Source organism: Lygodium microphyllum, chromosome 2 (assembly GCF_053477565.2).
Source record: "Lygodium microphyllum isolate KBCC chromosome 2, Lygodium_microphyllum_v1.1.10, whole genome shotgun sequence".
Lineage (NCBI taxonomy): Eukaryota > Viridiplantae > Streptophyta > Polypodiopsida > Schizaeales > Lygodiaceae > Lygodium > Lygodium microphyllum.
In genome coordinates, this window is record NC_141136.1 from 32,850,405 (window position 1) to 32,876,762 (window position 26,358).

Genomic DNA, 26,358 nt, shown 5'->3' on the forward strand with positions numbered 1-26,358 from the left:
GATGCACCTGCAATAAACAGTGGTGGGCCTTGTGAACAATATCTGCAGGGATGCGCAGTGACTGATGGGACAGTTTTGCGTCGTGACTGTGACTGTATAAGAAATCTGTTGACTCTCTCAGACTGACGTGAATGCAGATTTGTGTGAATGTACTGAGATTGCAGATGTACTCAGACTGATGTGAGCCTTGCCATGCTGTGTAGACTGGAGACCTGCGTGAATTTAGACTAATGCACATTAACATTTCATGCTACAGTGACAGTTGAGTGAGATTGACAGTTCTATGCTACATTGACAGTTTATGCTATAGTCATATTTTATGATGCAGTCACATTGACAGTTTATGATATACTGATAGTTCATGCTATAGTGATAGTTTATGTTACTGGTTTACTACTCTAGTCAGACTGTAAACAGTTTTATGATATAGCACATACTAAAATCATGATGGAAGAAACTGACAATGAAGGAATCACAAAACCAACCATGGAAACAATGTTTCATACACCGCCAAAGAACACGAGATACAAAACCTATGGGCGTAAAACCCGAGATTGGAATGTCTCTCTAGGGTCAAGTAGATATGGGAAGACATCCCGCAAAATTAATGAAACACTATATGAGGAGATGTTGACCATACTCCGTGCTGAACTGCATATCATGAGGAAGGAAATGGAAAATGATATACAAGAGCGGGTTCGAGCTGAAATGATGGAAGAACTAGAAAAGGAGATGCAACAAACATTGGATGCACACATGGTAGAGAAAGACTCAATGATCTCTAATCTATAAGGAGAACTAGAGGAATGCAAAAAGAAACTGGACGCACAAAAGGAACCACAAATCACACCGGAACTACAAAAAGAAATGGATGTTTTAAAAAAGGATATGCACACCTATGCAAGTGTGGTGGAAGGCACCCAAAAGAAACTAGAGAATGTTGAGAATACTGTCAAAGAAAATGCAGAATGGATAGATGTGGCAAAAAAGAACAAAGGAATGCATGGCAACAAAGTGGAAGTTATGAATGCCACCTTGGAAGAAGAGGCAAAAAGACGGGCAGACGCACTCCACGTAAGAGTGGTTGGACTAGATGAGAAAAGCTCCCCAATTGAAGATGCTACAGCTCTTGCCACCAAAATTGGGGCTACAGATGTACCCATCATTGGGGCTTGGCGAGTCGGGAAAGCTGACACAAAAACAAAAGTCCTCATCTTGAAGTTTGGAGACTTGGAAAAGAAGAGAGCCTTCCTCTCCAAGAGGATCACTCTCAAAGGAGAAAAGATCTACCTAGATGAAGACCTCACCCCAGCCCAGATAGCCCACAGGAGGGAAAATATGCCACGTGTTCTAGAGGCACGGAAAGTAGGTAAATGGGCTGTCTACAGAGATGGAAGAGTCATCATCACAGAGAAAAGGACAGCATGACGGTGCACGGCCTATGAGACCCTAAAGTTCACATTGTGGAATTGCAATGGCTCCCTTAAGACAAATGCACGTTATTTTGAGGATACTTTCAAAGGGATAGACATTGCTATGTATACTGAGACACATCAATGTAAAGACAGTCATCTACCTGATGTATATGGATATAGATGGGAAAGTGTATATCGCCTCAGCCTAGGCAGCCTGGAGGGACGAGGGGATTAGGAGGTGTGGCAATTCTATTTAGAGAAGAGCTCCGAGATACAGTCCAAGTGGTACATAGAGATGTAGAGGCAAGATACATGTGGATCAGGTTACGTACAAGTAGAACTTGAGACATGTATATTGCCATATGCTACTTTCCCCCTGCATACTCTAAGTTTGCCCCTAAAGAGGCATCCCCGTATACACCACTATATGAGGACATAATGAGATTTATGAGAATTGGGGATGTTCTACTAGCAGAAGACTTTAATGCATGCACAGGAAGCAACCAATCTGCTTTCTTTGACACTAGTGATGAGATGTTCAGAGATATTGCATTAGATGAAGTGGGATTAGTTAGATCAGCCCAAGATAGAGAGATAACAGAATATGGAACACACCTACTGGCATTGGGAAGTGCACATGGTTTGGCCATCCTTAACGGGCTGCCACAGTGGCCAAGATCTAATGGTTTCACATGTTGGAATAACAAGAAAGGGTCAAGCACAGTGGACTATTTGATTGGATCACCCAACTTGCTACCTAACATAAAAAGCGTTGAAATCTCAGACAAACCAATTGGATTAGCAACAGCAGACCATGCTATTCTAGCTTTCACAATGCAATTTGGGCATATACACGAAGCACAGCCACACATACCAAAATTACCACGCTATGATTTTGTGGAAGCGACCTCACACATATATAGCACTACTGTGCGAGATGCATTGAAGGAGCTAGACACACAGGCCTCTCTGGATGAGTTTACAAGACAGTTGGCCGAGATAATACATACTTCAGCAGCCTATGCTTTCCCACACACTACACCGTCAGATAAACCTCCACGAGGTAATGCCCCACAGAATGGCTGGTATGATGATGAGTGCAGAGAGACACGAGCACGTTTTCAGCGAGAGGTGGCACTTGGCATAAGTACACATAAGCATGCTCGAACACTCTTCAGACGATTGGTATGCAAAAAGAAGCGGGAATACCTGAGCAGACTAGAAATAGAAATGTATTCCATGTTCTTGGGACAGGACAGCAAGAGAGCATGGAAAAAGATGCATGAGAACCTGGCCAAGAGCCTATGCCACTCCCCTCAACCTCAAGACCAGAAAATTGCAGATTTTTCACAGAAAAAAAGTGAGGAATGCCATATGGAAACTGAAAAATGGAAAAGCCCAAGATCATGATGGTTTAGTAGCTGAACACTTCGCGCATGCTTGTGATATCTTGGCACCAACGCTGGCTCACATCTTTAATAGGGCAGTTTGTGAGGGATTTCCAACTTGTTGGTTAGACCATATTATTGTGCTGCTCTTTAAGAGTGGAGACCCCGTGCTACCTAGTAACTATCGAACTATCATGATTGGACACATGCTGGCCAAAATATATGGCTCTATTGTGAAACAAGCATTGAGTGAATGGGCCGAGATGCATGGCCTGAGATCAAAAGGCCAGGCTGGCTTCAGGAGGGGATATACAACTCTAGACCATATCTTTACATTGAGGGCAATCATTGAAGAAGGCAAGGCATTCAAGAAAAAGATCTACTGCTGTTTTGTGGACTTTCGCAAGGCCTTTGACACAGTGCCATGTGCTAGACTCATGAGAAGAATGCAAAACATTGATGTGCCTGTAGAGATACAGTGGAGTATCTATGCCTTGTATGAGACAGTGACGGGCAGAGTATGAACACCTGAGGGCATCTCAGATACAGTCAATAGCACCATTGGAGTGAAACAAGGCTGTCCACTTTGACCGACACTATTTGGGTTGTATATAGATGAAATTTCAGAATATGTGGACAGAACTGGTGGAGCCGGAGCTAGCCTAGTTGGAATGCTGATACCATTATTGCTTTATGCCGACGATATTGTACTTATATGTGACTCACCTAAGGGACTAAATAGACACTTGGATGCATTATCAGCTTTTTGCAGAGATAGAGATCTTAAGGTGAACCTTGGGAAAACTAAAGTTATGGTATTTAACACTTCAACTGCTTGGGTGACAAGAGCTGAGCACCAGTTTACTTTTGATGGAGAGCCAGTGGAGATGGTTAAGCAATATGTCTATTTGGGGGTCACATTGAAGGGACCACTATTCTCTTGGAGAGAGACATCAGAGGCTCGTTTGGAAAAAGCATATGCAGCCTTAGGTGCATTGGAGAGGCAATGTGCTCACATACAATTTCATGAGCTGTGCACCAAATTGTGGCTTTTTGGCACCCTAGTTACACCCACACTCCTATATGGGGCAGCTATTTGGGGTTCGAGTCTCTTTCACACGAGGAGACAGCCTTTGGGAGACCAGGATGGACCAGAGAAGGAATACTATGACGGGTGGGAGCACATGGAAAGACCACTGGTCATGATGATCTCACGTATGATACGAGCGAAGAGCTCGACCCCACATGAGATTATCAGAGCTAAGTTGGGAGCATCACTCATGGTGGCTGAGGCCTTGGTCCAGGCAGTGACTTTCATACATAGACTATGGGAGCTCCCCCAAGATAGATACCCACGGCTAGCCCTGGCCTCTTCTAGACAACTAGCGGTAGATGGTGACAGACATTGTTGGTATGCTCAAATGAGTACATGGATGAGTCTATATGGGCTGCAGATTGACAGACTACCCCCCTTTGACTATAGCCTGGATTGCCCTACACTTGACCTAAGCCGATCAGAGCTAAACCATGTGATCAGAGCAGACATACTGAAGTTAGATACGGAGAAGACCTGGATCCGACCCCCCTCCCCCCATGGCACGAGGATGGCACACTACCAGTCCCACTTCCTTCAGGTATGTGAGGATGGTTTCATCGACCCAATTACATGGACACAGCTACCTCATGGACTACGCACAGTGATTGGTCAGATCCGCACCTCATCCCACCACCTGAGGATTAAGACAGGCAGATGGGAGGGTATACAGACAAAGGAACGCATATGCCCGCTATGCGACAGAGAACCAGAGACAGAGGAACACTACATCTGCCGATACACTGTATATTATGATATATGAGATAGATACCACTGTTTGTTTCGAGAGGGTTTCTGAGACGGATCATGCAGTTTGAGGATCAGAGATGCTTGGGATTCTTCCTCTTGGAGCTCCAAAGGCGCAGAGCAACAATTCTACGGAGTAGGAGGGCCCCACAGCTCAGCTCACATAGACAGAGAGCAGTCACTAACTTTTTCACTGATACACGACAGAGTATGGCAAATACCACTACTACTGCCACACAGGCTATAGGAGTACATCATCATTGGACCTCATCTTCTGTAGGTGTCCCTTTGGATAGAGCAGTGGCACTTAGCCCGTCTAGGCGCCCACGTCCACCCGGATGAAGGCCTAGACCTCCACACCACAGACAAATTAAAGCCATCATTGAGTGCCATAGGAGACAGATGCCAAGACGCCTCAGCCATGCAGAGATACACCTCCTTAGAGGACAAATATCTCATTGATGGAGAGTTTTGCTTTTTCTATTTTCACTTTTAGATCATTGACATGTTTCCCTTTTATAGGACAATATTTCATTTTTTCAGTCTTATAGGCATGTTTTTCATCTTTTCTCGTTCTAGATGAGAAACACACCATCATTGTATGTATTGCTTTGGTCTCATAGGCCACATTGGCCTTTTAGAGACGTTAATATACTCTCTCTCTCTCTACAGATCTTTATCAAGCCAGTCCAACAGCTTGGAGGAGGCTAGTACCTCACCTAGCAAGGAATTCTCCTCCTCGCGCGAATTCGGGGGGTGCCAAACCGAAAAACGTTACATCGTCTCCCAAGATGTGATTATATGGGAAAGGAGAAAAGACTGGGAGGCCTTAATAGATCTTGTGGAGTTAATCACATGCCACCAAGAAGCATGAATAACCGTGCTACCATGAGAAATGCCAATATTTTCTATAAAAAATTTTACTATATCTGTCCAGGGATGAGTCTGTACACAAAGAGGTTGTAGAAGAGCTAACCTCAAAGCAGCCATATGAAAATTAACATCCAATAGAGCTGTTCCCCCCATTCTTTTAGGAGTAGTCACGTGTTGCCATGAAATCCACACCTAACCTAGGTGATTTTCTTTCTTCTTCTATAACATGAATCAGATAGGTTGAACCAATTCGAATAGGGACTTCTTAGTCCAAGGAAGAAATGGAAAGAAAAACAAAATCATGCTGATCATAATGCATTGTGCAACTTTGAGTCTCACATGGAGAGGCCAGCCTTGTGACTTCTAGTACATAAACCGATCATGAATACGAGATGCCATCCAATCCAACAAGGCATGAGGAGCTACCTCCACCCCAATAGGATAACGCAAGTGTCTAGTTATATTCCCCTTAGGAATCACAATACCATTCCAACCCAAAGCCTGCAAATCATTTTCCGTACAAGAGAGCAGAGTGGATTTTTGAGCATTAATATGAAGTCCCAATGCCATAGCAAAAAGTTTCCACGTGACCATTACCCGATTAACATTCAAGCGATAAGTCTTAAGAAACGTCTCCATTGTTTCAAAGAAGTAGGAGAGGGAACCTTGAGCAATAACCGAATGACTACAATCTTCTAGTCTGAAGACATGACACCAGAATTCCAAACTTGCTCACACTGGCGAGTCAACGGATTCTTAAGTTGCTCAACATAGGTTGAAAACAACTCATTAGGAAGCCTATCCCAACCATGGCTTTTTCTTTTAGGCAAATGGGACAGTACCTCTTCCACTTCATCCTTTGAAATATCCGCCTCCATTAAGGCTACCCATTCTGGCTGAACCTAATTACTAACTAGATCACAAATGTATCTGTGAGCAGAGTGTATAGCGTTAGACAGAATCTCTCGAGGGCCCAACGATGATTTATAAAAATCTACACACATCTGAATGATGGATGTGCATTCTGTCACCATAACACCTTGCTCATTCTTCAGATGCATAATATTTTCCTAGGCATATTTATGATGTAATCAAGCAAAGAATTGGTGAGATTGATAGTTGTTATCGTGCAAAGCTTCTGCTCTAGACAACAATTTGTATTTAGCATATTTCTATTCCTGTAAAGATTGAAGTCGGCCTTTCAACCATTCAATGCATGTAAGCAAGTCATCAATGGTATCCCCCAACTGACATAAAGACAACGAATGGGCCAACAAAGATTGTGCATGCAGCAATTCAGCGCGTAAAATGAAAGCATGCTGAATACTATACTATCGAGGTAAAGATGTTGTCCACAATGCTCTTATCCTAGATGAAACATGTCTGTATGTCATGGAGGATGTCCGGGAGAATGGTGTGAAGCCTACTGCCAATCATCTTGGGCACGGCCTAATAGGCCACTTACAACAAGGTGATTAGTTGGTAGCCCCAGGCAGTCTCCCTCTTTGAGGAGGAGACTTGCTAGTCCTACTGATAGGTTGGTCAAAATCCAAACTAAGATGAAGATCTCCTGGAAAGCCTAGAGCAGGGGACTTCACCTCCCAATAAGTGGTGAAAAAGGCTCTAGACTGCCCATCCACTTTGGGGCATTTATGCCCCCTATCCAATGTCTGGAACACCTCACCTGGTTTCTTCTCTGTGAATGGCTCAAGAAGTGTGTATCCCATCACCTTTGTCACAAGGGGTGGGAGTGCATCCCACACTTGCTATCTACATTGGAGCGCCCTATCTGATATTGCCTTCTACTGAAAAAGTTGTTTATAGAAGACCATAGCAAGCTCCATCACCTCCTTTGGGCAAGAGCGTATCCTCCATGCTGGTCAGGGAGACTCCAGATCTGGTCTCCCAAGGTACATAGCTGATGCACCTCAAAGAACTTTCTGCATATCTTGTCCCCCTTCCACATTGAAAAATGCTACTGAGGTACAAAAGGAGAACTTTGAGAACCCATCCTCTAGGCCTGTGAGGGCCACCCGTGCTTGAAGCTTCTATATGTACAAGGTGGGATCGCTAGGTCCCTTGTGGACAAATCGCTAGATTGCTCAAAATATAATGCTGAGGTATGGGACCTCAGCCCTATGCTACCGATTGATATCCATCCAACATCCTGGCCTCGAGCCCAGAACAAACTGCTTTGAGGTATGGGAGATCGTAAGGAGTCTTACTGGATGGCACATCTGGAAGGCGTGTTGCTAGGAGGTTTTTGGCGGAGAGAGTCTTTCACTATAGACAACTTTGACAAAGCTCTGGACCTCCATCATCCACTCCCTCCGTGGTGTCGTGCCGCTATGTGCACACCATGTGAAAAACTCTAAAGTGCGGCTTTCTTATTGATCTAGAGAGCCAATGCCATTTTAGAAATTAGTGTTAGTGTCCATGGTTCAAACATATTAGTTTTTTGGACAAGTGTAGCCAATTTATGATATTTTAGATATTATCTCTTGTAAAAAAATTCAAAAACTGTAGACATATTCTAGATTAGGATAACATGCAAAAGAAAGCATGTAGCTTTCAGCAATCTGTGAGGATTTTATGTAAAAAGAGAGAGAGACGAAATCGCGCGCGTCGCAATCACTGTTTTCAGGCAGTGAACAACACTCCGAAGTGGGAGATGAAGGAGTGATCTGGCAGAATTCTGGTCAAGTGTGCTGGTATTTTACTCCCCTTTCGGAGCCAATGGAAGCATCAGATTTGCGGTCTGAGCAGCATAGAAGAAGGTATTATTTAGTGTACGTTTTTGTGTACAAGAGATTTGTCTTTTCATAATGGAGAAATAAACTGACAGGCTTCAATTCTGTGAGTATTATTCTACGTCTTCTATTTCTTTCTACGAGTATTCTTTCATATCTTCTCTTTCTTTCAATCCCTTCTCTTCCGTCTACTCCACTCCTTGAATCTCCCTTCACCCTGCTGTCTCTTACCCCCGCGGTAGACTTTCGACCGCAAACGCTCCGACAGCGGCTAGTGGGACCAGGTGCAGGGCGAGTCTTGAGCTCGTCACGAGCTCCGTTTTCACTTTCTGTGCACCTGGGGAGGCCAGGACCTATTCTTCATGATGTAGGCAGGCAGCCCCAGATGGCGTTACACAACCCCCCCCCCCCCACCCCATGGCTTCTTGCCCCCATCACCCCCAGACCGCCTTGAGAGGCTTATAAATATGATGTATTTGTGACTTCGCATCAGCTCCAGCTAGTCTGTCGAGCATGAGCACTCCATTGTAATCAATTTTTTGAGTAATATAATCAACCATATTTTACTTGCAAAAAAGAATATCCCGGCCACTATTGTGCTATTAGTGCTAGTCCTACCTCTCCCAACCATTGAGAGACGTGGTCTCCTACATGGTGCAATACAACCTCATCCACCGGAGCTCTCGACTAGGCCCCTGAGTGAGAGGATTGAAGAAAGGAGGTGTAGTTTGGACCATCTAGTGGTGTAAGTAGGTGGATTTTTCCACCTCTCAATTTGTTGACCACAAAGATCCCGACCTCCACAGGAAGTGGTAACTCTGCCTGTCTCATCACTCTCATGTATGACCACAAGCCATAGCAACAAAATTCATGTGTCAGAAGTTGTGCCTTGTTGGGGAGAGTACGGGGAGCTAGCATTGTTGCAGAACTAGTGGCGGTGTTGGAGGGGTGTTTAGGTGCAGGAGGGGGAGTGGTGATAGGCTACAGATGAGGAGAGCTAGCAAGGGTGGGGGGATCATCACCCCCCTATGGGAGGCGGCTACGGCTAGGGAGGGTGAGCATAGTGGAGGAAAATAGGAGTTGTGTGTGTGTGTGTGGGGGGGGGGGGGGCGCTTCAGAGGAGGGCCCCTCTAGTGGCGACTTGTATTACGGCCTCTAGTCCTCTGCTGGCAGGGCTATAGTTGCGAAACTAGTTATGGCCCATCCTATCGCCTTCCCTTCTAGTGTTGTTGGACCTGTGGGAAACCCTCATCATCCACCTACGCAGCCACCTTCACACCAAAGTGGGTACACTCCATGGCTTGGTGCCCAAACCATGGCATCACAAGCATTGACCGGGCTGCCCTATCACAATGACTTGTTGTCTAAAGTTGTGTCTCAACCTCGATCTCTAAAAACTTAGGTATTTTCCTGGTATCTTCCACTGCCACCCATACTTTCAGAACCCTTGCGGTCATCACTGCATCAACAAAGGAAGGGGGGAGGACCATGCCAAAAAAGCACCCAAAATCCTATTCCAACTGTTGGTGCTCTACTGCCAGTCCAAGAAAAAGTAGGTTGAGGGATTATGTTGTGGAGCTCAAAGCTCTTGACAGTGAAGCCACTGTACCATGGGACCATGTAAATGACTCCCTCGGTGGAGGCTATGGAGGAGCTACCAACAAGCCCCAAGGCTGCCTCCACAGATGTGAGATGGACCATAAAGATATCTTGACCTATCAATATCACGTCCCAATTTGCACGGTACCAATGTGCAAGGTTGAAAGAAGCCAATCCCAGAATTGTGCCCTAGGGGGAGAGTGCCCAACAACCTTCTCAAAGATCGTGGTCTCCTCTAGTTCCCCTTTCATGGCACAAAGGACAAGAGCTTCTCTTCAGTGAGAGTGATGCGTAAGGCATGTGACTAGGGAAGCACTTCACGTCGAAGGGTTTCCATTGTGAATCTTCATGGGGGACCTTCCAAGAATGCTACCATTGACTAGGGAGAGGCTGCCATGAAGGGGAGGGGGCAGCAACAAACGCAAACCTGGTTTAGCCCCCCTGATTTGGAGGGGCGAGGCGGCAAATGCTAATGGAGACAAAGGTCATTGGTGGAATTGGGAGCGTTGTTTTGTGGGGAGGTAGCTGCAGCCTGAGCCTAGGGGGGGAGTAGGCATGAGGGGGAGGGGGCAACAGGACAAAGAGGGATGAGATGAGAGGAGCTAGGGTAGCCAGGACCACACTGTGCTAAGTGCAGTGCCAAGCAGGATGAGGAAAGGCAGGAGGTGGATAGTAGGATGCGTTCAAAATATGGATGGGTGACAATGGACATGGAAAGGGGGGGGCAGCTCCTCACGCTCATCCCATCACAGTGGATGTGACCCTATCTTGCATTCCTTGATTGGATGTCTTCACGCATTCATGTCAATTTTATGTATTAAAAATCTCAAGGCTGTACATGTGCACTCAAAGTTGCATAGATGGTCATGATAAGTATGATCTCCTATTTCTCATCTTTGCTTCCTTGGACACATAAGTCATTGCAAAAATTGGTGCATCCCATCTGTTTTATGCTATGGAAAAGGCAAGGAAATTGTTTGGGTCAAGTATGGGTGTCTTGGCAACATATTACTACACCAAAGCATTTGGATGGTGTTGCCTCATTGGATGTGCACAAGGGCTTTGTGGATGGCCTTGTTATAGCCTTTATGTGCACAACATCATCCTTGAACAAACATTGCTATGGCATCTATTAAGGAAATTGGCATCTCACATGGTCATACTAGAATCCAAGCTTCATGATGGCATGTTCTGGATTTGACTCTAGCAATCAAAATACCAGAGTCTTTCTTCTCTCACACTTGATTGCGTCTTGGTAGGAGATGCTTCACTTCACTAATTGGTGCCCCCCTGACTCTAGAAAGGAGGCTAATTCCTTGCAAGCTGAGGTTTTGGCCACATCCAAGTTGCTTGGCTCACTTGAAAAGCACATGAAGCATGATATGGTATAGGATTGCACAATTGGGTTTGAGGACTATATGAGATGTCATCATCCCCAATTAGTCTTCAATTTATTGTTTCCATTGTATCCATCAATACTTTTGGGTATCTCAGGCTCACAGGCTGATTTGGTCAAACTTGGAGAAATGGTTTTGGCAGCATTCCCTTTTGCCAACATTCCAACCTTCATCCCCACGGTTTGACTAGACTTTTAAGGTATGGGAAAGTGCAAGGAGGTGGCCAAAGAGGAGAGACAAGGTTAGAAAGACACTAAGATAAGGCAAGTTCCAAAACACACAAAGCAAATAATATTATTGAAACAAAAAGATATAACTTTTGCCAAAGCAAGTCTCTAGCAAAACATTAGCAAATATAATGCTACTCAATCTAACACAATGCACCCTACAAGCGCCTCTACGGTAATATTATATACAAAAGGAACTACGTGAGCCGTTGCATCCATCATGACTCATCAGGATCTTCCTTTAAGGCCTATAAGTAGGCACCTGATTACTGAAGCTGAAGTAACTGCTTTTGCCAGGGTCAAAGAGCATGGTTGTCAAGTACAAAAACTACAATACGGTATGGTAGGATAAAATGTGGTACTAAATGCTACCTTTAGACTTTTTAAGGTATGGTAAAAATACATTATTATCTCCTAAAAGATACCTGAAACCTTTTTTTTAAAAACAAAAAGGGTAGGGAAGTCATTTGAATCTCAAACAATATAATCCCATGAGAGAATCCTATTAGTATGCATTAACTTGTCCCAGAGTGCAGATCGGATTGGAAAAGAAGTATGCATTAAGTTGGTACCTTATAATGCTAATACATATGGTATAGCGGACCGGCCGCCCGTCACGTTGCGCAAGCTACCCTGCCCCCTGACTGTTCACCGCGCCACCCCCCTCGCCGGATTCACAGCGCTTGCCCCCGCTGTTCCCCCTCGTCACCATCACCAGCCTCCCTCCTACCTTGTCCAGCGCCATCGCCAGCCCTTGCCTCGCCCAACTACGAGATTGGCTCCACTCCACGCTGCACATTGGCACAACACAGATCATGGAGGTAGTACTCATGGGCCAAGGTATCTTCATGGTTCGACTCACCTCTGCAGATGCAGCTCGTGAGTTAGTGGAGAGCTCGCCCTATGTCTCCACGAAGGGGGTCATCTATATGGTTCCCTGGTATAGTGGCTTCACAGTGGAGACATTTGCGCTCCACAACAGTTTTCTCAGACACCCAGTCACCTTACTTTTCCCCCGAATGGCAGTAGAGTACCGCAAGTTAGTGGAGGACTTTGAACGGCTCTTTGGCACAGTTCTTCCTGTCTCCTTCGCGGATGCAGTGACAGCTGCAGGAGTCCCAAAGGTACGAGTGGCCATGAAGGACACAAAGAGTATACCAAAGTTCCTAGAGATTGAGGCAGGAGGTTACTCCTTTAGGCAGCAGGTCATTGTGACTAGGCAACCAGGGTAGTGCTTGCGCTGCCACAACTTTGGGCATCAGGCAACAGATTGTATGTGTTTCGGAGCCAAGGCGGTTCTGCCGACAGGCCCACTGGTGGATGTTGACGGCTTTACACGGGTTTAGAGACGACAAAGAGGGAGACGGTAGGGGGGGCTGCAGCCAACTCCTTGGACCCAGCCTCGACAGCAAGTAGTAGGGGGGGCTGCAGCCAGCTCCTTTGACCCAGCCTCGACAGCAAGGAGTAGGAGGGCGGGCGATGCCTCCTCGGTAGAGTACTCCGCAGCCCCCCCCACTTGGCACGACCGTAGTCCCCCACATCCACCACCTGCTACCACAGAGTACCTCACCTGAGATCCCACAGCTCCCACACCCACCCCCCACCTCCCATGCCCCCCCTGATCCTAGCCCACAATCCCCCCCCCCCCCCCTTCCACGACCACCAGTCCTCCCCCTCCCACACAGCCACCAGCTCATCCGCCCCTACTGCTCGTCAGACTTTCCTGAGACAGGCACAGCTGTTGCCACATGACTTCTTCCGCAATGGCCCATGGTCCTACCTGAGAGTTGCGGAGGGCGGAGAGTTCCCACTACCTCTAGAGGTGGGGATCTTCGTGGTTCGTAAGTCAAGGAGGGGCAAGGTCCATCTACTAGCACCACCAGATGGACCAAACTATGCTTTTTTCCTTCAGTCGTCTCACTCAGAGGAGTGGACGACGGCACAGATAGAGGAGGAGCTGAAGAGTCAGGTGGGGGACCACACCTCCCAGTGGATGGGAGAGAAATGACTAGCACTGTTTGCACAACACTATCCTGGTTGCATGATGGACATTAACTGGTGGGCTGGTGCCGAGGTCCCACACTTGAGCATTATCTTTCGAGCCTCTCCATAGTGGAGAGCTCCACGAGATATGATCGAGTGGCCCCTGGGATAGGCGGCCCATTTCTACAAGTGTACAAAGTCCGACTCTCAGCATGGCTGATAGATGCATTGATAGTACCACCTGGAGCATCTATCACCCCTATGGTCTGATCAAGGGCCATCATGGGGGGCTGGAGTTCGCTGTCCAGATTGGGGGCAAAGCGTACTTGTATGCTCCATAGTTTTTCCTCCTCATCAGCAGCCTCCACACCGAATAGATGCATGTTCGGTCAATCACAAGTTTCCCCATGAGCTTACACCTTGCATCCTGGAATGTGAATAGTCTCCGCTACAGTGGGGCACATGGTTCCAGGAAGTTGATTGTTTGGCAGGAGCTGCAACCTGTCCTTACAGGACGGATCGACATCTTACTCCTACAGGAGCATAAGCTCACTCCCACCCAGGCCTAGTGGGTTGGGAAGGTACTACCGAACAGCTCGCACACTTATTGGGAGCACGCCAAAGGTGCCCATGGCAGGAGTGGAGGCCTATGCATCTCTATTGGCCCGAGTCTCACCGCTTGTGTACGAGACCACGAGACGATAGTGGCAAGGAGGGTTCCTTGGATCAGATTGGACATTGGGGACTCGTGCCTTGGAGTCCTCAATGTCTATGCCCCTACGGAGGTTAGGGCACACAGCAGGTTCTGGGTGGACATCGTGGATGGTCTCCCAGAGGTAGACTCCTGGATCGTTGGTCAACAACCTGGAGGCTTTGGAGGACCAGCAGGGCAGAGGTTGAAACTACCAGGGCATGGCGGGGGAGGAGTAGGAGGCATGGGAGGCCTTTCTACTGGCAGTCGGAGCACGCAATGCCTAGAGAGACCTTGCCTTTCACAGGAGGGAGAGGTCGCTGGACTTCTTTTGGGGATACAAGCGGCTAGGCAGAGTCCTGCTTGAATGTTTGGATAGGTTTTATGTAGGAGAGTGGGAAGGCTCTCGTGGAGGCTAGATTGAGCAGTTGGCGGGCACCATGTTGTTCGATCATTCCCCAGTTCTCCTGAAACTTGATTCCCCAGTGTCTGCCCTAGACACACGATCGTATCGCATCCCTGACTCAATCTATAAGAGGGAGCAGGTGATAAGACATAGCAGATTTGGACAAGGGAGTGGGGCAAGAGGGACTGGATCGCAGAGGAGATTGCAAAGGTCCTAGCCGAGTTGAGCAGAAATTGCCAAGCGGCAGCCGTACAGTCCAGGCAGCACAGCTAGGAGGAGGAGAGAGCACTCTGGCGGGACCTCGTAGCCACGTAGAGATTATTACAGGAGGCACTAGAGGATCCCACTTTCCACGCACAGGAGGTGCGCGCGTGAGCAGCCATTGCTGGCCTACAGGACAGGCGTTCGGAGTCCTCTTTTTGCACCTCAGCAGCCTTCTCGGCGCGGAAGGGGGACACGATGTGCAGGGAGGTCTTCTAGGTACGCCAGCCTCGCACCGTAGGAGAGTAGATATGCAGCCTCCGTGATCAGTATGGGAGGACTCGTTCTAGCCCAAATGAGGTGATGGAGATTGCCACTAACTAATACAGGCGCCTTTTCCAACAGGAAACAGCCTCAGCTAGAGGACAATGTTCTAGACAGCAGGTTTGGGATCACATCCCGTCCCTCGTCACAGAGGAGATGGGACACTCCCTCCTAGCCCCCTTCACAGAGAAGGAACTAGAAGAGGCTTTCCATACACAGGATGGGTAGAAATGCCCGGGAGAGGATGGCCTCTCTAAGGCCTTCTTCACTACCTATTGGGAAGAGGTGAAGGACCCCTTACTGATGGCCTTCTAGGAGATTTTCACTTCAAGACAGATGCTAGGGAGTCTTTCGGCATGCCTTATCAGTCTTCTCCCCAAAGGGGGAGACCAGTTGGAGCTTTCCCAGTGGAGACCGATCACCTTATTGTCAGTGGCCTATAAGGTACTGGCAAAGATGATTGGTAGGTGACTACACCCTATGCTTCTAGACATCATCCATGACACACAGACAGGCTTTGTCCAGGATAGGAGCATCCTAGACAATGTTTTCATCTTCTTTGAGGCAATAGAGTGGGCTCAGCCTAGTGGGAAGAGACTGGCTGTATTACTCTTGGATTTCGAGAAAGCTTATGACAGGGTGGATTGGGATTTCCTAGAGGGCACCATGTCTGCACTTTAGAGATCGGCCACCAGCAGGGTTCTCATAGGTGGAAGGCTAGGGGAGGAGGTTTGGTTGGAGAAATCGGTCCAACAGGGCTGCCCCCTGGCCCCATACTTGTTTCTACTCTTTGCAGAGGTGATGTCTCACTTCCTCAGGTCACCTGTGAGCGGATTACGCGGGCTCCGATTTCCAGTGAGAGAGGAGTCTGAGTTGTTAGACTCAGAGTATGCAGATGACACAACACTCTACATTGAGGACGATGAGTTGATGCTTGAGAGAGTGAGGCTGGCTCTTGACATGTTCTGTTCTGCAGCCGGAGTGAAAATCAACTGGTAAAAGTTGGTTGGTTTCCTCACAGATCCGGACTCTAGCACGGAGTGGGGCATCCACCTAGGGTTTAGATGGGTGAGGAGAGGGCAGACCGTCCCATACCTAGGGTTCCTGGTGGGACTCGACATCACTCCTGCCCAGCCATTTCTTCCTGTCCTTGATTCTATTCGGAGGAAGCTGACCTACTGGAGCACGGCTTGCCTCTCACTAGCCAGCCGAGCCCTAGTGGTCAACGAGGTCCTCCTAGTGACGGCCTGGTATATCGCCTCGTGTTGGTGCTTCTCCTCATCCTGCGTAGTGCAGCTTTGCCGCCTAGTGCGGAATTTCCTTTGGTCAGGGTCAGATGGCTCTAGGGATTTCAGGGCCAAGGTGGCATGGGCGACCATCATACGGCATCGGTTAGAGGGAGGGCTTGGGATCATAGACTCAGAGTATCAGAGTATGGCCCCCTTGGGTAAGCTAGTTGTCCGCGGCCTCACACCAAGCGGCCAGACCTGGAAAGTCTGATTGCAGGAGGGTCTTCAGGATTGTAGACCTGGGGAGTGGAGGTCGTCCTTGAGATGGATCTTCACATCAGCCCAGATCACCCCCCCCCCCCCCCAAAATCACCTTTTCTACGTAGCTTACTCCCCGTGTGGCAGGGCCTCTGTAAGGCCCTCATCTAGAGCGCCCTAGGTTGCTAGGAGGAGATAGATCGTCAGCCGGTGATCTAGAACCCCTAGGTCAAGGATCGGGAACGGGTACAGATTGGCGAGCGCCCCCACATCCAGTGGGTTGGTTTGGAGGCCGGTCCGGCCCGTACCATCAGGACTTGGCGGGAGGTATACAGGATGGTGGATGAGGAGGTGTTGTAGCATGTATCAAGTTGCTAGAGAGGAGTGGAGTTGAGAAGAAGGGAGATAGATGTAGCGATACCTTTGGAGTGGCTTGCTCCCCCGATACGAGAGCCGATAGAGCCTGGGGAGATATGGGCAGCTAGGTTTTCACCAGCAAGCATCCCCCTACCGGTGGCAAGTAGGGTGGGCAGTGCCTCGCAGGGGATTTTCTTCACTGTTTAGGAGGGGGGGCGTCTGGCCCTTGGCAGAGGGCAGCAGGATGAGGGGATAGCTACCCTTTCATGGAGGAGGATTCGGGTGGTGGGCCTTCAGGGGAAGACATGGCGATTGGACCCCTATGTTTTCTGGAGGGAGCTCAGGGAATGGCGCCTTTGGATTTGGGAGAGCAGACCACTTGATGAGCTAGAGTGGGATCTAGGAGAGTGGCTATGGCCGGCCACTGCAGTCCCCAAGAAGCCACCAAGGTTCCTGGAGTACACTGCCAGGATTGGCAGACATGTACTAATGCAGGAGGATATGGATTGGGTGCCATCACATAGCAGGCACTAGGCGGAGTGCAGTATCACGGAGCCTTTCTGACAGACTTTCTGGCGTCGCCTATGGGATAGTTGGAGGTTGAGAAGGGTATCGTATTTTTTATGGCTGGTGGCACATGGAGGCTTGGCGATGGGAAGTTGGCTTGCCCAAATGCAAAAGGAGGGAGGTTGTAAGCGCTGCATAGAGCTGCCTCTGGAAACCCCAAAGCACTGCCTTTGGTCATGTGAGGAGGTGCAGCTCGTGTGGAGAGGAGCATGCCGCATCCTTCGCCGTATAGCACCCAGCCTTGGATGTATCTCATGGGGAGCTTTTTGCTGGCAGGCAATCAGCCAGGGCTGTCACCTTCTATACGAGGACGAGATGCAGGACATGATATTCATTATCGAGGCAAGGTTGTGTGCAGTGGTCGGTTTGGAGGCTCTACCCATCCGCCAGGTACTGGAGCCCACGGCAGACTGCTCTGAGGTATGGGAGATCACAGGGAGTCTTACCGGATGGCATATCTGGAAGGTGCGGTGTCACGAGGCTTTTGGCCGAGAGAGAATTTCTGTACAGGCGACCTTAGCAAAGCTTTGGACCTCCATCATCCACTCCCTATGCAGCGGATGGGATCAGGTGCAGGGCGAGTCCAGGGCTCGTCAGGAGCTCCGTTGTCAGTGCATGCGCTGTTGGGGCGGTCAGGACCTGTTCTTCGTGATGCAGACAGGCAGCCCCAGATGGCAATACACCTCCCCTCCATGGCTTCTTGCCCCTATCCTTCCTAGACCGCCTTGAGAGGCTTGTATACATGATGTAATTGTGACTTTGCATCAGCTCCAGCTAGTCTGTTGAGCATGAGCACTCCGTTGTAATTAGTTTTTTTGAGTAATATAATCAACCACATTTTACTTGCAAAAAAAAAAAAAAACATATAGTATAGTACCCATAGTACAGTATAGTATGAACCCTTTTGTACATAGTACTAGTGAAACTATGGGCCAAAGTAACCACTTTTAGCAGAGCTGCAAATGTGGTTGTCTACAGAGTAATTGCTTTTGCCATAGCTGTAAAAGTGATTGTCCCCAAAAAGATGTTCCTTGGATGAAGTTGAACCCTCTGAGGTCAAGATAGAGGCACTTCTGGTAAAGCAGAAAGCTCATTCCCAGCATCACTAGAGCGGTGCTCTGGCTGTAGCTAGAGATGGACTGCAGCTTTGCTAGAGCTGCATTTGGAGGCTACAGTAGTGCTCAATGCAGTTGGCCCATTCAGCAGTTGCTGGATGCTCTGGGAAAGATGGAGTGCCAGTATCTCTGACGGAACCCATCTATTTGCCGTAAAATCATTCTCTCTTTTCTACCATAATTCATTTATTACAAATAAAGGTGTCCCCCATTATCAAAGAAAGATGTCACACATGTTTCCTATGTAACTTTTTTTTGTTTGGCCCAAAGCACAGAATAAAAACTGTGATTAGGCACACCATCTCAGCTCTGGCGAGCAGAAACATATAAGACAAAATTGTGAACAAAGAGGCAAGACAATTATAGGATGAATGCATTATCAGAATACTAACACATCTAATGACAATATTGCACTATCAGAATACTAGCACATTTAATGACAACATAGTAGTAATAATCACAGGTAGAAGCTAAATAATTCACTTTCAGCTTTGCTTTTGATAATCCACATCACAGATCATCTTCAAATCCCTTCATTTTTTTACTTTGGTGTAGGCAAAAAACTGGAAATCCAAAATCTCTCCGATAATCAAGAGACTTCATAAGGATCACCTGGCTTTTTGCATCTTCCCATAAAACTGACATGGGGTTCTCAGGTGGAGCAGAATTTACATAGATGAGAACAGGGCCAAAAACCTTCTTCCACGGCTCTCCATTCCGGAACTTAGGAAAAAGTGGGTCACCAGCATAGTGGCCACTATGAAACATCTGGATGGTACCAAAAAAAGGATGCAAAATTCTGAAAATAGGATAAATACTACATCATGAAAGACAAGTTAGAACTCCCTATAATAGGGGTTGATTCAAACTTATTGACATTTTACAATTTCTGGCGTATATCAAGGCTATCCTAGATTGTATTCAGAAAAACAGACTTTCAAACTATAATACACAAATATAAAAGAGAATACTACAGAATCAGACGTAATCAGAGATATAAATCATGAGAAGCATTAAAAATACGTATTTAACTTTCATCTGTTTTAATATTTTGTATTAATTCCTCACTCTTTTTGAGGTCACCCTATGCAAAGATCTAAAAGCTGTTTCCATCGAAGGTCTCTTACTCAATCTAATATAAATGTGGTCGAGCAGTATGGTTGATGGCCCATGGTCCCCCTCCCCCTCCCCCTCCCCCCGCCCCGCCCCGCCACCCCAAAAAAAAAACCCAATAATTTAAAAAAGAGAAACAAAAAAAGGTGGTGTCTCTTTGCCAACAGCACCATCAAGATTTTCTCTGAAGTTGCATGGGTTGAGCATATGATTGTTTCTCTCATCTTTATAGTGTGCTCTCATTTTCTTAATGTCTCTCCATACAAAAATATACTTTATCCACTTTCTTTCTGCAGGGTTCTTTGTACTTTGTATTTTACCTCAAGGGGATTTCTCCGAGGTGTTATTGATAGATTTCTTTGAAAAAAAAAGAGATGGGAATTGACAGTGACGCATGATCATCACAGCTTGGAGGAGACCATGGCAACAGAAAAGATTGTGGCACACAATCTGCATCATGGCAGCTGTGAACTATAGGTAACCAGAAAATCGGGTCATGTGTGTGGACTCCAGGAGATTGCATGGCTTGAAAAAGGCCATGTGGAGATTGATAGAGATATGCTGTTGCTCTATGGCCTTACTGCATGTCACTGTCCAAGTGTTCCAAGCAATGATGCTACTGATGAGCTCCAATCTGTGCCACATACAGTCCAGTCTATCTTATATGTCCCCCTTGAAGTCCTTGTATTCACAAGCAGGTTCTCTGTTGGTGACCCATGTCACTGCTCCCAGGTCATTATCATCTCTCCATGAGTATTGTGGAATAAAAATTTGAGAGCTCTCCTCCAAAATCCCAAGTCATAGGACAATCCAAATGCAGTGTCAGTGAGTTTCCTCTACCACCCCCACCTCTCAAACAAGCAATTGGGTCTTTGACTACTCCTAGCCAACTGCTTACTGCCAAACTCTTATTTGTGCATTTTCCAGACCTCAATGATCATAATTTTAGTCATGTTCCAAAGCTACTTGCATTTCAGACCTCAATGGTCATGATTTTAGTTGAGCTTTGGAGCTCCATCATTCTCTCTCAAAGGGCATTGAATCTGCACTCAGGGAGAAGTTCATCAAGTTGCATTATGGCAAGCCCAAGTGGGTCTACAAACCTCAACCAGCTTCTTCCCTCATTCCTTCCAAACCACCTTGAGAGGTTTGTATCAGATTGCATTACACTAGCATTGTTGTTAAACCATGTATAACTCCAATCATCTATTGAGCATGTTCATTATTCTTCTCCCTCTAACTAATGCGATTAGCCATTGTATTGACTGCCAAACAAAACAAATATCAGATGCAGATCTAAGTCCACGTCATTCAAGATAAGATACACCTACTGTGAACCATCAGCCACTCTACTAAACTCTAGCATGTTGCCCATCATCCATGTATATGGTCCACTAGGAGCCTATAAGAAATCACTGATGAAGAGTTACTCAGACTCTCCCGAAATATGCCACTGATGTGCCATCCTCTCCTGACCACTTGGGCATGTAAAGCTCTTACGAGTTACTTACCTTTTGACAATAGTACACCACCAAGCTCACCTTTTTACACAAGCTTTCAGATGGGCTTATGAAGCCTTCACAAGCTCCTTACCTGTTATCTATAACATGGTACCAACAGGCATGTGGGACAGGTCCTCAAGACCTGGCATTACCATCCTGGATCATGTTGGGCCCATTCTGAATTCAGGGACGTGTGTAAACTTGGTGGCATATCCCTGACCTACTGCAACATTCCACCACCTGTCTCAATGAGGGGACACCTTGTAGGGGAGGAGTGACATGGATATGCTGGGATAGTTTGCCCTGATTTAGTTTGTTTTTATCCCTTTTTTGGCCTGTTTTTGCTCCCTTTTTTTCTCGTGTGAGCCTGTGTTGCATGTTTCTTGTGTACAGCCTCTTCAACCTTGCACAAGCACCAGCATTCTCAACCTTTATTCTCACCTTCAGCAGTGCGACAATTTTTCCAGCAAGCCCATTCGCATCTCAGCCCATTCTCAGCCACTTGCAGCTCATCCTCAGCCCATTCTCGGCCCCATCCATCCCTATTCTAGCCTTGTCTTAGCAATCCACTTAAAATTTCTTTACATGTCATTGCCCCTGCCCCCCAATTCCTTGGTTTTGGCTGTCTTCCAATGCAAGTGTGGAAAAGAATGCGAGAACATTAATATTTTTGAGCCTAACTGATTTGATCAATTATCACTACGAAAATTAGAAGACTGAGAGAGAGAGAGAGAGAGAAAGAAGAGAGTCGACACCATGTTGAGAGGGGAACAAAATTTCCATTTGAGCAACGTTCAAAAATAGTAACCTCATAAATTTTAAGAGTCACTCAATTTAGATTTTGGAGAGCTCAATTATATAGGTTCACTAGTTCATGGTTTGTTTCTTTGATCATGAGTATCTAGTTTTGCTTTCTAAAGCCACTCATTATATGGGCCTCTAGTCAATGTAACTACTTGAGTGTAAAAATCTTAATCATATGGGCTTTCTAGTCAATCTAACCACCTGACTAAACTTTTAATTTCTCATGAATCTCATCAACGACGACCCAAGCATAATTATAGGGCGTTCTAGCCATTGGCCACCCTTGAACATTTAATCATAGTTTGAAATGCTCAAATATTAGAAATTGCCTTTCAAAGTATATGAGTGTCAAATCAATTTAAATCATTGAGCCAATATGTCTCAGTAATAGTTAATATACACAAGGTTGGTTACATCCCTCTCTTAAAATTCATCTTTTTTTCAAGACATTGCTTGAAGTACTTCTAGTCCGACCACTTCTTCATAAGTTGCAAGTATTTTTTGATAGTATTTAAAATACTCTTTTGGCATCCATTTAGAATCTATATGAAAGTAATTTTTAAATTTCAAAAAAAACTTTCTAGAAATGTTTTTCTCGTTTCCTGATTGTATGAATGATTATTTACTCTGGTTGAAGTATCTCTTCCTATTCATCTATATCACGGGGATCCTTTATTACAAGTTCCAATGGAGAAGGTCCTTCATAAGGCTTTAGAAGATAGACATGAAAAGCTTTGTGAATTCTCCAATGCTCTGGAAGTTGTAACTTATAACAAACATCATTAATCTTTTCAGTGACTTTAAAATGACTCATAATTTCTTATTGTGAGCTTAGTGACTTGGGATGAAGACTTGTTAGAGGTTCTTAGACGAGCCTCGTCAAATTTCAGCCATACCCAATCTTCTTCTTATAAATCCGAGTGCATTTGCTTTCCTTTGTTTTTCTTGAGATCTATGGATAGCTCATCTAACTTAGGTAAAAGTTGTATCCATATCACACATAAACTCATCAGTATGAAATATGTCCTTTATTTGATTATAGCATTAATAGTGGTTTTTCATATATAATCTCAAATGAGGCTTTACCTGTAGAAGTATGAATTATGTTGTTATAGGCATATCAGAGATAAATACGTTTCCCATTGTTGGTTGGCTTCATGGCAATAGTACTTCAGCATACCCAATATTCTGAGATGGTCTATCTCACTTTGACCATCTCTTTGAGGATGATAAGAAGAAAAAATAAGCTTTGTAACCAAATTTTCAAAAAGAGCTCGCCAAAAGAGACTAGTAATTCGTGGATCTCTATGACCCATGATGGATTGCGGTAATCCATGATGTTTGAAGATTTGTTGAATAAATATTCTAGCGATATGTTTAGACTTGATAGTCTTCTTGAGTGGAATGAAATGAGCCTACTTGCTGAACCTATCAATAATAGTCTATATGTTGTCATTGCCGTTTGCTAATTTTGGCAAGCCAAAAATGAAATCCATAGCAATGCTTTCTCAAGGTTGGCTCGCGATTGGTATTGGCTACAAAAGTCTTGTAGGCTTTTCGTGCTCGAACTTTATCTTTTCGAACACAAGATATTCTTTAACAATTTTCTCAATGGCTTGTCGAAGACTTTGGTAAAAAGAAATACACTTTAAGTATCTTGGTTGTAGCCAAAACACCACAATGAGCCACGTAAGGAGCAAATGATATTCTTCCATCACTTTAGACCTGAAATCTTTAGTAATGTACAAATTATTCTCCATTTTAAAAAATAATATAAAAGTTTACCTTTTTACCAAGCTATAAACTCTCCCAAGTCTTTGTCAGAACCATAGATGACCCTCATACTAGTGGAAAGTATATGATGAATCATGGACACTGCATGAATCTGAGGCCTTCTTGATAGGGTATCAACCATCTTGTTTTACTTCCTAGGAATATGCAATACCTAAAAGAGAAATTGAGCTAAATCATTGGCCCATCGAATATGCTTCTAAAAAATCTTTGGTTGGTTGAGAAAATGTCTTTGACTACTATCATAGTCCATCTTGATGAGAAATTCTCCATCTAAAAGATAGCGTCTCCAATCTTTTAAAGCTAGAATGATGACCATCAATTCCTTTTCATAAGTAGTAGTATTCTTTTCTATATTTTGCAACCTTTTGCTTGTATAAGTAACTACATGCCCTTTGTGGGTTTTATGACTACAACAATGCAATTTCCTAAAGTATCACATTTCACAAAGAAAGGTTTTGACAAATTAGGTATAATCAGAACAGATCCTTTGTTGATGTAGAACTTTAGAGCTTCAAAAGCTTCCTTTTCTAGTTTGGTCCATCGGAATGCCATAGCTTTCTTGGTCAAATTATGCAATGGTCCAATAACCACTACAAACCATTTAATGAATATTCTATAATAAGAGCATAATCCCAAGAAACTTTAAACTTCATAAACATTGGTCAATTACGGCCATTCTACAATAGACTTGATGTTTTCCAGATCCATCTAAATCCTATCTTTGGATATAATATGACCCAAGTAGTAAATCTCTCCTAGAAAAAATATTCTCTTTTTGCCAATCACATAAGGTTTGTGTTTACAGAGTTTTTAAAATACTATTTTCAAGTATTGTTACTACGAAAGTCCACAAATTTGCAATAGAGCTTTTTCTTGAATGCCTTGCCTTCTTCCATGATTGCCCTCAATGTAAAGATACGGTCTAGAGTTGTATATCCCCTCCTAAAGCCAGCTTGGCCTTTTGATCTCAGGCCATGCATCTTGTAAGAGAGGACGGTGAAATTGAAGCTCAGCACACAAAACAGTGGACAGTGTGAGAGTGAAGCACGACACCCAATGCAATAGTCTGAAAGAGTGTAAGCTGAAAGTACAAGGTACAATTGAGCCGAGCATTTGTATTTCGAATTTTTATTGATTTTAATTTTCAAAGTTACTTAAATATTAGAATATGGAATACCAATTGCCACTTGTTCCGTTTTATGCATAATCAGGTTCGAGCTCATCTCCTACACGAGCCAAATTCAGAGATACAGTTTTGTCCAAATGTGATCTTGGAGAAGCAAAGGGAGCTTTGTGACCGTGTAGTAGGTCAACAAGCTTATCTTGCATCTAGACCACGACGTGTTGGCTCATGCCCATCACGTCGTGCTACTGTCCCCCCGCCCCGACTATGCACGCCCATTCGTCTGCCTGTGCCGTCCAACTGATCGCTCCGTCCCGACTGATTGCCCCCCACCTCGACTGATTGTGGCCGTCCGACTCCTTGCCCCTGCACTGTTCGCACCCCCCCCCCCCCCCCCCCCGCTCCTTGCGATTGATCTCCCCACCCCCCAGTTGTTCCCTCTATCTACAGCAACTACCCCCCCCCACCAGGTAGCACCGCGACGTGATTGGTTGTCTCGCAGAAGGGACGTGCAATGGAAACCTTTGTTCAGACGCCGACGCACTCAGCGAGCGCCCCCCAGTCAAATACCTTGCGCGCCGTCCTCTCTGAGGAGCAGCTCTTAGTCATCCGAGCTAAGGAGCTGGAGCTAAAGGAAACAACAATTTATGGTCAGGTAGTAGGACATTCTCCAGCCAGGTCTAGCTTCGGAACTGGCTTCATTCCATGCTGCACATCGGCACAGCGCAGATTGTGGAGGCGGTCCTACTGGGCCAAGGGATCTTCATGGTCCGGCTCAGTTCGACAAACGCAGCTCGTAAGTTACTTGCCAGTTCACCGTATGCGTCCACGAAGGGGGTCATATACATGGTCCCCTGGTACAGTGGCTTTATTGTGGGGGCGTTTGCACTTCACAACAAGTTTCTCCGGCACCCAATCACCCTTCTTTTTCCTGGCATGGCAATAGAGTATTGCCAGTTGGTGGAAGACTTCGGTCAGCTCTTTGACACTATTCTTCCTGCATCCTTCGCGAATGCAGTGACAGCGGCAGGAGTCCCAAAAGTACGGGTGGCAGTGAAAGAGATTAAGAATATCCCACAGTTCCTAGAGATTGAGGCAGGCGGGCACTCCTTTAGGCAGTAGGTCATTGTGACGGGGCAGCCAGGGCAGTGCTTGCACTGCCATGACTTTGGGCATCAGGCAGCAGGTTGGACGCGTTTCAGAGCCAAGGTGGCTCTGCCGACAGGTCCATAGGTGGACGTTGATGGCTTTACACGGGTCCAGACACGATAGAGAGGGAGACGGCAGGGGGGCGCAGCCAACGTCTCAGACCCAGCCTTGGCAGGGAGTCGGCGTGTGACGCCCCCTCGACAGAGCACTCCACAGCGCCCCCCCCCCCCCCTACTCGCCCCACCCGGCAGAA

At 46.0% G+C, this 26,358-nt stretch overlaps 1 protein-coding gene across 2 annotated transcripts in view; it reads right to left on the bottom strand.

Moving 5' to 3' along the window:
* LOC148039583 (uncharacterized) overlaps positions 1-26,358 on the bottom strand; it is a 118,965-nt gene that overhangs the window by 38,703 nt on the left and 53,904 nt on the right. For both annotated transcript variants that reach the window (XM_087692017.1, XM_087692019.1), the window contains exon 10: positions 19,233-19,388. In XM_087692017.1, coding sequence (XP_087548143.1) covers positions 19,233-19,388 — 156 coding nt within the window. The remainder of the gene's footprint in view (positions 1-19,232; positions 19,389-26,358) is intronic.